This window comes from Ochotona curzoniae, unplaced genomic scaffold (assembly GCF_017591425.1).
Source record: "Ochotona curzoniae isolate NIBS_2020 unplaced genomic scaffold, NIBS_Ocur_1.0 contig_4501, whole genome shotgun sequence".
Classification (NCBI taxonomy): Eukaryota; Metazoa; Chordata; class Mammalia; order Lagomorpha; family Ochotonidae; genus Ochotona; species Ochotona curzoniae.
The window spans coordinates 3,505,571-3,519,207 of NW_024466307.1; the positions used below are offsets into that span (position 1 = coordinate 3,505,571).

Sequence of the window (13,637 nt, forward strand, 5' to 3'; positions counted from 1 at the left end):
GGAACAATTTACCATTCTTCCCTTCATATTAAGTGGCCAACTATTAAAAGCAAAATTAGCTTTCGGTACACTTTTCTAAGTAACTATTGGCCTGAGATTCAGATCATTAGTGTCTTTTTAATCCTGCTTCTTCACCAACAGTAAGTTCTCTCTAGAACTGCTATCAGTAATTTAGAATTCTACTTTGTCATGCTGCTTCCTGGAAGGAAGCGTGATTATAGAATGGCCTTTTTGAAAGTCAGTGAATGGCCGTGCCCAGCAGTTGATGAATACTGGTATAGCAGCCCCGAAAAACAGAACAGGTTCCAAGGCTTCCAAGTATCAAAGAGCTTGTTGCTTCCACCAGTGAATATCCACTCACAGCGGGGGCAGCAGCGTGTCCTGCCAGGGGCATGACTCAGAAGCTCAGCTTCAGAATCACAGAGCGCTCTGTCCGCTTCATCCACTTTGTCCACTTTGCTTGTCGCCAGGACATGGTGAGGCCCCAGCAAAAAACTTGATTCTGTAAAATTTGTCACCAAATTGGTGAGGAACTCGAGTGGGGCTCTGATACATAAGCACTGTTGCTTGGCATGACATTGTATGCTATAGCTGTGTACATTTGCAACTGCTCAAGACCCTTAAGTTCAAGTTGTGTTGTTCTCTGATAAGAGCATAGGGGTCTAGAAAGGCTAACTGCATTATTCATGGCCACACCTTCGCAGTTGGTTTTTTTGAGAGACTATAAAAAAGAATACTTGCAAATTTCCTAACATTGGAATAAATTGCCACTGATACAAAGGAATACTGAGAACCCTTTTCTAAAATTTAAAAATATATATTTGTACATAAACTTCCCACAAAGATTGTGAGCATTACCGATGTAACAAGCAGACCTTCCCAAAGTAAAGCTTGTGTAGACAATGCGTGAATGTGTGTATTTCTGAGAGATCCTGTCCTTATGTTTATTGCCTAAGATTCCAACTTAATATTTGTTCATCTGAGGAGTCTCATTATGTAAAAGATTGTTAGCAGATGTATGATAATAACCCCGTAGCCTGTTGTTAAAATGTAGCTTTGAAATGACATGATACGTAGCTATGCTTACATCTTTGTTCTTGGAAAAAACAAAGTTCTACACACACCAATGTTCTCTTCTGGTTATGAATCATTGATGTGATTGGCAAATCTTTTCCCTCTTAAAGCGATCATGAATCTAATGAGCTAAAATGCAGTGCATGTCCATCTCCGGGCTTTGACGAGCAGTGGGACACAAACCAGTTTCTGCTTTAAGCAGCTGCTCAGATTGGGGTCTGGACGAGAAGTCGGTGACCAGTGACGTCCTCGCGCACTGTTTGATCAGCAGCGGTAGCAGTGGTGTCTGTCGGTGTGTCGCAGCATGTGAGGGCCCTCGGCTGCTGAGCCTGATCTGAAGAGGCGGGAGTACGCCCACTGCACGTCTCCTCATTGGGAGTGACAATCGCAGTGGTGGTCTGGCCAAGGGGGCGGGGCAGGAACCAAGATTTACCGCCATAAAATTGTGCTTGCATTTGGGGCCAGTGCATTCTTTTGCTGATGGTACCACTGCATATTTAATGAAGACTGGGCATATCCTACAAATTTATAAAACTCTGAATCACTGTGCATTTAAGATTGGAAAGGAAAAAACTGGATTTTGAATGTACTCCCCCATGCCCACAAATGCAAGAAAAGAAACATTTTTTCCTTGAGATGTCTAAGCATAAATTTTATGTTCCCATCTGAGCACTAAACTATCCAGGCACAGGAGTTACCCAGTGGCAGCCAGCCTTCTAAGAAAACAATGATAAAATCACACCTACAGAGATTTCTAGCTGCTTGGCAGAGGAGAGATAGATTTCACACATTTATCAAAGGTGGATAAATAAATAAACCAATAGGCAAAAATAATACTAGGGGATGAGGGAAAGGAGTAGAGAGCGAGAGAGCAAAGTTAGTCAGTTCACTCATTCACTCTCACTCTTGAAATGTTTGCAGATTAAGTCAGGCTAAAGCTAGAAGCCTGGGGCTCAATCCCTGCCTGTATACAGAAACCAACACATCATCCAGTGCCCCCAGAGTGCAGATCCGGAGAAGTGAGCCCACTGTGGTACTCTGATATGGGATGTCATGTCTGACTCAATGCGTGAGTCGCTATGCTAAATGCTTTCTTCCTCACAGTGACATTTTCCTTGGTTATTGATATTCGGCATTTTTTTTCAGGAATCAGGTAATGCTGACCTTTTAAAAAGAGTGTGCAATGATTTCCTTACTTTCAGTTTTCCTGAAAGCATAAGAGCAGCTAGCGTTTGTTTTTCCTCAGAAGCTTGGTAGATATTGACATGTTACCTTAGACTTATTCTTGTTGGGAAAGAGTTGATAGATTCATTCTCTGCTCATTGTTGGTTTGCTCGGGTTATCTATGTCTTATGGCTCAGCTTTGGTAACATACATATATCCAGAAATGCACCCACTTGTCTCAGTAATGCTTTGTAGACATTTAGTGGTTGATAATAGTTCCTAATGATCCTTTGTGTTTCCCCAGTGTCAGTTGTTGCACTTCATTTTTTGTCTCTCACTCTGGCTACTCTGGCTAATCATTTATCAGTTTTATTTATTTTTTCACAGAAGCAGCTTTTCATTTAGTTTGTTTTTGTTCTTTTTTTTTTTAAGATGTCTTACTTAAGAGGCAGTCTGTGTGTGTGTTAGAGCAATTGATGGATTGATCGATTGATCCTGTCTGTTGATTCTCTTCGCCCCAACCCCGACCGGTGACAGGCAGAAGCCAACAGCCAGGAATTCCATCATGATCTTCCACTGTGGTGAGAGGGGCCTACTTACTGGAGCCATTTCCCCGGTTTTCTAGGTACTTTAGTAAGGAATTTGGTTAGACCTGGAGCAGCCACGACTGGCATCTAAGGCAGTGGTTAAACTTGCTGCACACCAAGGGACTGACCCTGACACATTAATCTTAACACTCTGAAAAGGTTCATCTCATGCTCAATCTGTTTCTAGATTAGATTTTATTATCATTTATTGTTTATATTATTTATTATCATTTATGTTAAAAGAAGTAAAACTACACTACCAAGTCTATATGAAACTCACTGGAGTTTGATCTTTAGGTCCTGAGATGTAAGCACCTGTGGGAACGTGAAGAAGTGTAGTTGTTAATGAGCATCTACATCAGGTGTCCCTTTTTGATTTATTGTACTAAAACTGTTACAAGAATGGGTGCATCTTTTCTCAGTCTGTCCTAGGACAGTCAAGCTTTCTCTTTGCTCTGTAATTGTGACAGGCTTTCAACCACAAATAGCACATATGGTCCCTTGAGCCAATTCATCAGCATCACCTATAAGCCCTCTTTAAGATCGAAAGGACAGAGAGGGTTACCGCTGCGGAGGCTCTGGAACTTGTCCAGCCCACCAGCATCGATGTGACTCTCACGGTGGCCTGACTCCGAGGGCCTGGGGATGTGTGAGGGATGGGTATCAGCAGGTTTGCTAACCAGCTTCAGGGCCACCGAGTTACGGAAGGGAGCCAGCCAAACTGCCATGGCCAGGAGACCTTGCCTACAGATTCAAACTCTGGGCTGCAGAGTACTAGTAAACTTAGTGACAGAATTTTATGAGGAAAGAAATCAAAACTATAATTTGGAAGACATCAAAGAAAAACGTAATGGTAATAATCCTTGTAACATTGCTTTCCAAGTTGTAGTAGCTGCTACATTGTTTTTTGATGTAAATGCATTGATGAATTAAATGTTGTGAACTGTTTATCCATGCTGTGGACTAAGCTGCATGTTTTGTTTTTCCTTGATATCATCTATTTCTATTTGTTAATGTTTATTATTTACCATGATACAGCTTTGTAGGCAGAGAGGTTCTTCCCTCCCCCACTCCTCCTCCCTTTATTATTCCCCAAATTGTCACGATAGTATTGTCCCTTAGTAACAGTTACAAGGTTAACTTTTTGCTATTTAAATGTATCATGCTATGGCAGGTATAAATAAAGGTAGACTATTCGGTATTGTATTGTACAGGAATATTTAAATGCTTCAGAATGGGAGTTCTACTTTTATTTGGGAGTAGAGATGCATTCTGCAACATAACTTTACTTACCAGTATGCTAGTCCACATTATCACCAATCCGTGAGATCATATGTCTATGCTTGATTACCTTTATCTATTTATTTTATAACTTGCCTAAAGGCTGTCTGTTGTCAGCGAGAACTCCAGTATTTCTATAATCAATACAAATGCATTTAAGGAAGCATTGGCTCCCCGTTTTCTGTAATCCTCAGCTCTCCCTGTTGTCTTACTTCCGGGTCATTTCATTCATTGATTGCCCTTGACCTCTGCAAGGGTATGTCTCCATGACCCTGGGACAAGCTGTTGCTATTGATGGTTGTGACCACTATTTCTACACTGTTACTGCTCAATAGCTCTGGACGTTTGGCCCTGCGAGTCTCTGAGGATTCCAGCATTCCTGGATGCTCAGATTCCGAATGTGATATGGCAGGGAGGGTGCACAGAAGTTGTCATCCCTACACGTCACCGGTTTTGCATCTGCAGATTTAACTAACCCTAGATTGAAAATACTTCTGCTTCCTTACGTTACTGTTTTCCTGTGGTTCCACTACAGCCACGACTAGTAGCTTCACCACCACCATGGCTGCTACATTTATATGAACGCTTCTATTTAGGCCTTATTTCATTATGTCATTTATACGTAGCAGTCTTGTGAGGAACGCTCTGTTATCGGCCGTAATGGCCGAGGAAGCTCCGTAGAGAATGTCTGCGAGAGTTGCAGAGGAGGAGTTGGGACTTTCGTCCTCAAAACACAGAGCCATTTCTTAGAGACTGCCTATGGGAATGTTGAAACAGGATACTGGAGTTTTCTTTTATTAGTATTATTTTTGAGTAACATTCAGTTAGTGATAATGTTTCTTGCTATCCTGATTTGTAGGGGCAGGTACTACTCCTAGGATCAGACGTGCGGGTGTCTGAAACAGAATACTTGCATTTGAGTCCAGGTTCAGTCCTAGCTCCTGATTCCAGCTCACGCACACCCAGGAGGCAGTGGTAGCAGCTCACGTGATTCTGAGCATCAGCCTTTCAGATGGGAGAACTGGGTTCTGTTCCCTGCTCTTGACTTTGATTCAGCCTCATTGCAAGCATTTGAGGAATGAACCAGTGGATGGAGATCTTCCTCTGCCTCTTTGTGGTGTGTGTGTCTGTCTGTGCTTCTCAGATGTACTAAATAATCAGTTAGGAGCACAGTCTCCATGTGTTAGTGAAGGTCCAGGATTGGCGATGGCACGGATCTCCACCTGACACACAGTTGCTGTAGAGCGCAGTAGCAGGAGCAGCCTCTGAAAACAACTCTAGATGTGGCCATATAATTGCCCCTCTCCTCTCTTGATGGAAAACTCCCTTGCCTATCAATGGAGCTTGATTTTACAGCATTAGGAGGGGGCTGGAGAATAGTGCTGTCATGTCAGTGGGAGCTGTAAATAATTACTGTGTGAGCCAGACTTGAGTCAGGCACTTTGACATACTCTATAATCCTCTCAGGAATGATGGCAGGTACTGTAATGACTGCATGATGCTTCCATTACGACTATCCAGTACGACTACGAAGGCAGCCTGAACTCCTGCATACATCATCGTCCAAGGTCACTAGTGTCCCAGGGGCCCTTAGCAGTAGTAGTGGGGGCAAGCGACGGGGGGTGGATTCTTGTATTAACCCAAATAGTCACTGGTATTTTCTGTTGGGTCTGGTTTGAGTGTGTTTCCTTGTGGATTTTATTTGAGGACAAACAGGTGGACACTGACTAGAAATAGGAAGATACATTTGAACAAGACAACTGTCTTTTGAGAAATATTCTTAATTCCATTTGGAACTGTATTCTAAGCAACAAACTGTATAAATGTTTTTTTTTTTTTTTTGCCGAGATTGGTTATATAGCCACATAAATTTTGAAAACAATGAGTTAATAGAAGTTAAACAGGCTTCTTTAATTCTACATGGTTTGTTCTTTAATATGGCAATTAATATGCAGTGTCAGTCTCATTAAACAATCAGCCCACATCATTTTCCACAGCTCAGTATTTGCATTATTAAAAAGTTAATTTATTTTCAACAGTTCATGAGATTACTGAAAATTAAATAAAGTATATGACAGTATTTTGTATGCCCTATTTTTAATTTGTCCTGTGGTAGAATTAGTTTTATTAATATTAAATTAAGTTTTTAATAAATAGATTCTACTGAAATAGAGGCCTCCTTACACTGGTTTCTTTGTTCATCTTTTATATTTTATAACCTCTGCTTTTTGCTGATTCTGTTTTACAGTGATATGCATTGCTTTTTAGACTTGAGTACTGTGTAATTATGAAATTAGTTAACATTAGATTTTAAAATTAAAAAAATTTTAAATACCTTCAGTTTTTGAGAGATTTTAAAAAATAATATTTTTGCTTTGCATGGCAAATTTTACCACTGCCTTATGAAAAGATTAATTTTATAAACTAATACTGGTGGCATTCCTTTTTAGACACCTAAGTGTTTCTTGGTGGGATTTTTCAATTGTAGTTACTCTGCCATGGCATTATACAGATTTCTAAAGTGGAAAGAAATTAAAATTTTGCTATCACTGCAACGAATCGTAAGTAATTACGACTCTGATATACACAAGTATTATATATTTGGTATGATTTGTCTTAGAAAAGCATTAGGATTAATGAATCATTTATGTCTTAAACTTTAATTGCTTTTCAAGAAACAGTATTTCTTGTATAATTCTTTTAACCCACGAATACACTAAACAGATTGATGATACTGTTTCTGGTTGCCACTAGGAAAGCCTCTGTATTGGAAGCCAAGCTTTGGCTCATGTTAAGACCAGTGTGATTGACAGGTACGTACTTGATAACTCAGAATAAGAAGTGATTTAAGAGCCAAAAAAAGGGGTGCCTCCACCTTGTATCATTGTATTACTTCCCTTCATATTTATTTAGAACCCAAAAATCATAAATTGAATTATGACTTTCAAGAGCTAATGTGCATTCTTTCTTAAAGGGAAAGATGACAGTTCTTGAACCACTAGTTTGCAATTCTAAAAAAGGGAGTCTTGTTCATTCCAGAATTTTTTTTTTTAGTTTTTGTTTTATGTTTTTTTTTTTAATGTAGGGTTTTTTTTTATTGTTCTACCGTCAGTTTGAATAGCTTATACATTTTAGCAACTCATATTTTAGATAGTACTACATATTAATTCTACTTATTTTAGGATGAACCTCATGAAAATAAAGTGATTCCACAAGGAGAGACTGCATAACCTGTTTTAATGGAAATCTTCAGACTCTCAGCTGAGAGCACATACAGAATCTTTTCTGTGCTATTGTGAATAATGATGTCCAACCGTGCCTTGCCCGGGTGGGGTCTGGAATCCATGTGTCTGAGCGTGTCTGCACACTGTGGCTCCTCAGACCACCATCATGCTATCAGTGCTATTTTTTTTTTATCCCAAATGAATCTTAAGATACAGTTTCCTTTGTTTCCATACTTTTGTTCTTTTATTTACAAAAGGTAATTGAGTTGATCTAGTGTTATTCCTTCATCCCATAGTCGAGTATCATGCACGAAGTAGGAAAATTAACATTTATCTCCTAATTGGGAAATGAAATCTTTACAATATTATTGAATATATTTGAGACAAACAATAAATGAAGTTTGAATTGGATTGTTCTTTCTAAATCATATTACCTGCACATAGTTTAAACAGCATTATTACCATGTTGACAGATTTGTGCTCTTATTGTTATTATCTGGCGTAGCATCAAGAGTACCTAAGAGTTTATTTGAGCACTATCACATTGCTAAACAAAGCCCCACAGTTATGACTTATTTGGCACAATTTCCTACATATTTCAAAAGGACAAAATATGGTTTGTACTAGTTATTTTTCCCCAAGCTTCCCAACACTTATTTAAACATCATATTGTATCCAAATTAATCTAAAAGACTCTATTCATTCTCAGTTCCTTGGCTGGGGCAGCATTTACTCACAGATCCATTGACTAAGATTGATTATAAACTGCCCGTGGGACCAGCTTCCATAGACTGGTCATTTGTTACAGAGCAAGTGAGTCACAATTCCTTCCACATTTGTACTTTACAACATAAACTAAGTTGTTTTTAATGACTTTCCCTGAAAAATATCTGCCTTTCATCTATAGACCATCTTGATGAAATCTATTTTGCTGAACACTTTCCCTAAAGAAAGCTTTTATCCCTCATTATACATTTCTTTTTATGAAACTTTGTCCTACAACATTTTAAAAGTCAGAATCTAATCTAATTGAAGTCCCATAAAATACTTGCACAAACGTAAACTCAGTATTCTGCATCAGCCTTTTCACCCACAGTGCTTTTTAAAAATAAAAATTTTCTACATTCCTGATAAATTTTATTCTACACCACAAAGCCATCATTGAGTTCACTGTGTACCTGTCTGATTTCCAGCTCCTTGGAAAGGGATAAAATTCTGTTTTGCGAATCTTTGCTTCTTAACTTCTGTGTAGTGCTTTATGTGTAATGAGTAGGCAACATTTTAAAATAAAACTTAGTTGCCCAACATTTTCATCAAAGAAATCTACGAAAACATTTTAGCACGGATGCCACACACACACACACACACACACACACACACACACACACACACACACACTGCTTGAAGCCAAATAATTAAGAACTGAAGCCAGCTCTCAGATGTGTGGGCATTAGAGTGTTGATGTTTCTTGTGTAATGACCTGTACACTTTGTTGTGGTGAGCTAAAAACTGTGGCATTTTGTCCATTTTCTCCTTTCAAAAATGATATCTAGAGCAGAGCGACTAAGTTTATGTCCGTCAATCTTGTTCAAGAGCATATTCTTGAGTTTTGTAACTTTCTGATCAAAAAGAGCAGTGGGAAAGTGAATGAACATTGATTTTTTTTTTTTTTGCTGCTGTTTGTAGAATACTGTGCAGCTAATTGTTTTACATAATTCATTGTCATGTCATCTTGACCACAGTCTAGATCAGACCTTAAATGTCTCATTAAAAAAAAAGTTTTAGTTGTTTGTCAAAGATGCACAACTGGTGAAAGGAACAGCCAGAATTTGCGAATTACCGCAAAGCCCATACTGCACTTTCTTATTCACTCTTTTACCTTCAATGAATAACCAGATTTGCTTGTTAAAATCTACTTTTATGAGGGTAAACTGAAAATATTTAAAATAAAAAATATTGAAGCCAATTTAACTAAGTTGTATTTATGGTGGTAGAAAATAAGCAAATGAAAATCAACTCTAACCGCAGAAAGAATCTATTTATAAACAGCTGTTCATAGTTTAATAATTCTGGTGTCAGTACATATCCTTCATCCTCAACTCAGATCACTTAGTTTCCTGTCAGTCTGTGCTGTAGACAACAGGAGGTATACAGTGAATGCTGTGTTTCTTTGGATGAGAATCTAGAGACAGTAAGAACCTACTCTGGCCTTCCTCTCTGCTGTGACCAGTGGCTGAGTCACGTTTGAAGAGCCCATTTAGTTGAATGTAACTTGATCTTTTGCTTACTTGCTGTCTCCTTAGAGGCAGACTCCATTCTTCTCCAGAAATAGATCGATCTTGGATTTATACATTGATCAGAAGCTGTACTTCCTAGACGTTTTGTACATAGTAAGCAATTCTAGCATCAGCAACAACTGCTGAATGATGACGTAGCACAGTTGTGTAGACTATAACCCTGGTCTGTCTCGTCCATCTCCGATCATGTTTTGCCAACCTCCCGGCTTCTCATTTGCTCATCTGCTAACCTTAAGGAATGAATCAAGTCATCTCCAAAATTCATTAGCTCTCAGCTTACAATTTTTCAAATGCTTACAAAGCTGCCTTTTGTTGTATAATGAGGAAAATCTACAGTGTGCCAACAGTTAATGGAGTGGTACTGTTTGAGAGCTCTCCTTCACCTATTGTTAGCACCATAATTCTGACAGGAATTACATGAACATGAGGTTCACTGCTGAAACCACAGCTTTATTTTCTTCTGTCTGATTTTTGAGAAACCCTAAGGGAATTTGGTAACTCTCCCCATCAGGAAGAATTGTAGTTGAAATGTGATCAAAGGGAAATTTAGGATGATTATGAAGGCCACCAGCGTGGGCCGGGTCAATGATTGGCTCAAGTTTCTTTGTGTTGCAGGATGTGCAGCTTTTAGAGTCAGACTGTACCTCGTATGTGGGATTTAATTTTCTTTTTTGAGTCTCTTAAGCTTCCATTTTCTCAGTTACACAATAGAGACTATAGTTTTAAAACAGTTTGTAGTTATCCCCTTCATAAATATGTATGCATTTATATATTACTTTGTCTTACATATAATAAATCAATTTTTACATTATTTGATTCAGTACATCACAGTAAATTTGATGTGTAAGGCCTTCATATAGTGACTATGACATGCAATGTAAATTAGCTGCTCATAGCATGATTATTGGTGGTGTTAAGAAAGAAGATTTCAAAAACGGTTTAAAGAAAAGATCGATACAGTATTGCATTATAGAAATGCAAATTTTTATTTCAGGAATATCGGAAGTGTTAGTGGGACTTGATACTGTATTTCTGGTTTCTTAGGAAGAGCTGTGACTGTGGCTACCAGGAAATGAGTCATCCTTTCAATCTGTTGTGTTGATTTTGGTTAAGTGTCTACTATCTCCTTAGCATGTAGGTTGAAGTGAAGACAGCCTTCATTTGAGACTTCCCACTGTAGTCATTTTCAAAGTTGGAGAAAGCTACTCAGTTGCTCACTTCTGAGCACATCCTGTATCTTGCAGCATGCATCAAAGAATGACCTAGGGAAAGATTAGTAAACACTCTTAAGTCATAACATACCCTGAGTTGATCTCTGCATACCTGTAAGCATCCAGGGGGCAATGTGTATTATGAAAGAGATATTATTCATGTTGAACTCCTGAATAAGGTATTTTAAACCTGCAATAAAAATAAATATTTGCCATTTTATTGGAAAGGCAAATATACAGAGAAGAGATACAGAGAAAAGGATCTTCCATCTGCTGGCTCAGTCCCGGAGTGGCTGAAATGGCTGCAGCCAAACACCTACTGCAAAAGTCATTTTATTGGGTATCATGCCATCAAGTAAGTTTCCCAGCAGGGTAGGTCAGTGAAAGCTTCAGGGAAAACAGGATTGGTAGTGTGTTTGTTTGTGAAGGCTATGATAACCACTCCCCTCTCCCCCGGGGTTGGTTTAGGCAGCAGCTCTTCTTCCCTGGTACATGGCCACCCACTCTGCAGGCATGCTCCCTCCTAGGAGGACACCTATTCTTTTAGATTAAGGCCCACCCACCTCACCTCGTTGATCCTTGGTGAGCATTTTCAAGGTGCTGTTTATAAATGCACTCTTGCTGAGGCAGCCTAGAGCTTCATCACAATAATTTTAGCAAGCACAATTCAGTTCAGGAGAGGAACTTCTCCCAGCAAGACAGCCTCTTGCAACCATCCTTGCTTTCCTTCTCCTCCCCCTCCAAAATGAGAAGAGCTAGGAAAGAGAGAGCCAGAGTAGGAGTATTGGTGTAGGATCCTGTTGTCAGCCAGACACAGGCAGCAGGAGACTGGCACTGGAGCCACCTTTGGAGGCTGTGCAGGAGGGAAGGCCAGGCTGGGCAAGATGTGCTCACCTGACCAGCCCCCCAGTCTGCAAGCACACGTTGGCTTGCCTGCCCGCTGTGTGCCCTCTGCTCACCCAGTCTGTCACTTGGACACAGGTTCTTAGAGCCAATCTTTTTAAATTCTGGGTAGTGTTGAAACATCCCTGGAATCCAAATGTTGAACCTGAAGTTACTATTTTTCTGATATCCAGGAATTGTACTTTCATCCAATGGTATGTGTAATATAAAAATAAATATAACCGTCCTCATTATTTGCTTGAAGCAGTGGTACTAATTCCTTATTTAGGGGTGGATTTTTCTATATCCCATGGATGGCAATTTTTATGATTGTAGTAGGTACACAATTCTGGGTGTTGAGTTTAGGGAATTTGTTTTCTTCCTTCAGAGTGCATTGAGCTTTGTTCCAGCAGGCAGTTCATTTAGTGGCAAATAAGTGTGATCTGTTTTTAAATTCTTTCAGACCGTTTAGGGTTGTCGCCTGAAACTCTACATCTTTAACAGGGTCTGGGCTTTGCAGGTAGGCGGTGCCGTCTCCTGCCTTGTGTCACCTTTGTTCTCACCCCTGTGCAGGTGGAGCAGTGAGCCATTTGCCATCAGAACTTACAAAGTTTCCCTCTGTGCCAGTGTGCCTTAGTTTCCAGCTGGTAACTTAGGGTGACCATTCTGGGGGCTCATTTGTTTGTGCAGTTATTTCTTTTCCACTATTCAACTGTGAAATCCCTCCTTTCCCATAGCAACAGTCTAGCAGCTTGAGGCCACTGTGTTCCACGTGGACTCTGTCTTCCCTCCTGTGCCAAGGGCAACAACATGCTCCAAGTTGGGAGACAGAGTGATGGAGGCTCACTCCCTACCAGAAGCACAGCCCTGCACAAGCCAGTTATTTCTTCCTAATGAACCAAGAACAGATGTATGTAATACGAGTCTTAGATAAAATTCAATTTGATTTCTTAGTATGTATTTCATAGTACTATCACTACACTTTTTAGGAGCTTGTTACCAACATGTCAAAGATAAATCACAGCAGCTTGAAGCATTAGTGTAAGCCGTTTTAGTTAAACCCCTTCCTGGGAAAGAGCAGTGTGTTAAAATCACTCAGAGTGGGTAACGTGTTTTGAGAATGGTTCTACTAAAGACGGCTTGTTTTCTGAGCCTTTGATGTCCTCGGGTAACAAAATCAACATTCTTCTATATTTAATGAAAATAAGTATGGAAAAAGAAACAGGTGTTTTGGCAATAAAAACTCTTCAGAGCTTAAATCATCAGGATGCCCTGTTTTCTTTATTGTAATTACTGAAACGAGAGTTTGAATTTAATCTGTTGCTTCTGGGCTTGGAGAATGGGGTCTAGATAAAGTTGAGTGTAATTACCTAAAGTTAGTATATTTTAAAATAATTTATTGTCTGAAAACAAAGTAGAAACCACCTAGAAACCTAGGAACATAGTTGTCATTACAGAAACAATGAGTAAAGTCATTGGAGATTATTTTCAGTTGATTGTATAAAAAATTTTCATATGTAAAATTCATAGATGTTAAAATTTAACTTTATTTAAATGAATATTACAAATGTCCACGTGACATATTACCTATAAGGAATGTTTATCTAAAATCACTATTTGACATACATTTGAAAAGGCTTTGTTTGATCAGAAAAGAAGCATTTATTATAGAAAAGATGGCAGAAAAATGTCACCATTTCCCTCTCCAGATTGTCCCTCATAGCTTCTCCTCCTCTTCTTTCTGTATTTCCAAGCTCCTTCCTTCTATTCCTTCTCTACAATCACATTGCCTGGGAGAATTAGAATACTGTCTGTAGAATTACTAATTCTTAATGGATAACTATTTCTTTCACCCTTAATTTCTGTAGATGAAAGTCAAGTTATTTCCCAGTGTTTCTCTCAGTTAATTTCTTTGCC

At 39.2% G+C, this 13,637-nt stretch overlaps 1 protein-coding gene across 2 annotated transcripts in view; it reads left to right on the forward strand.

The window, feature by feature from the left end:
• Positions 1-13,637, forward strand: part of XRCC4 (X-ray repair cross complementing 4) — a 146,914-nt gene that overhangs the window by 64,384 nt on the left and 68,893 nt on the right. The window contains exon 7 of one of the 2 annotated variants that reach the window (XM_040985997.1): positions 142-144. The exons of the other annotated variant lie outside the window; for it this stretch is intronic. Within the exon in view, the coding sequence (XP_040841931.1) occupies positions 142-144 (3 nt within the window). The remainder of the gene's footprint in view (positions 1-141; positions 145-13,637) is intronic. 2 annotated transcript variants of the gene reach the window in all.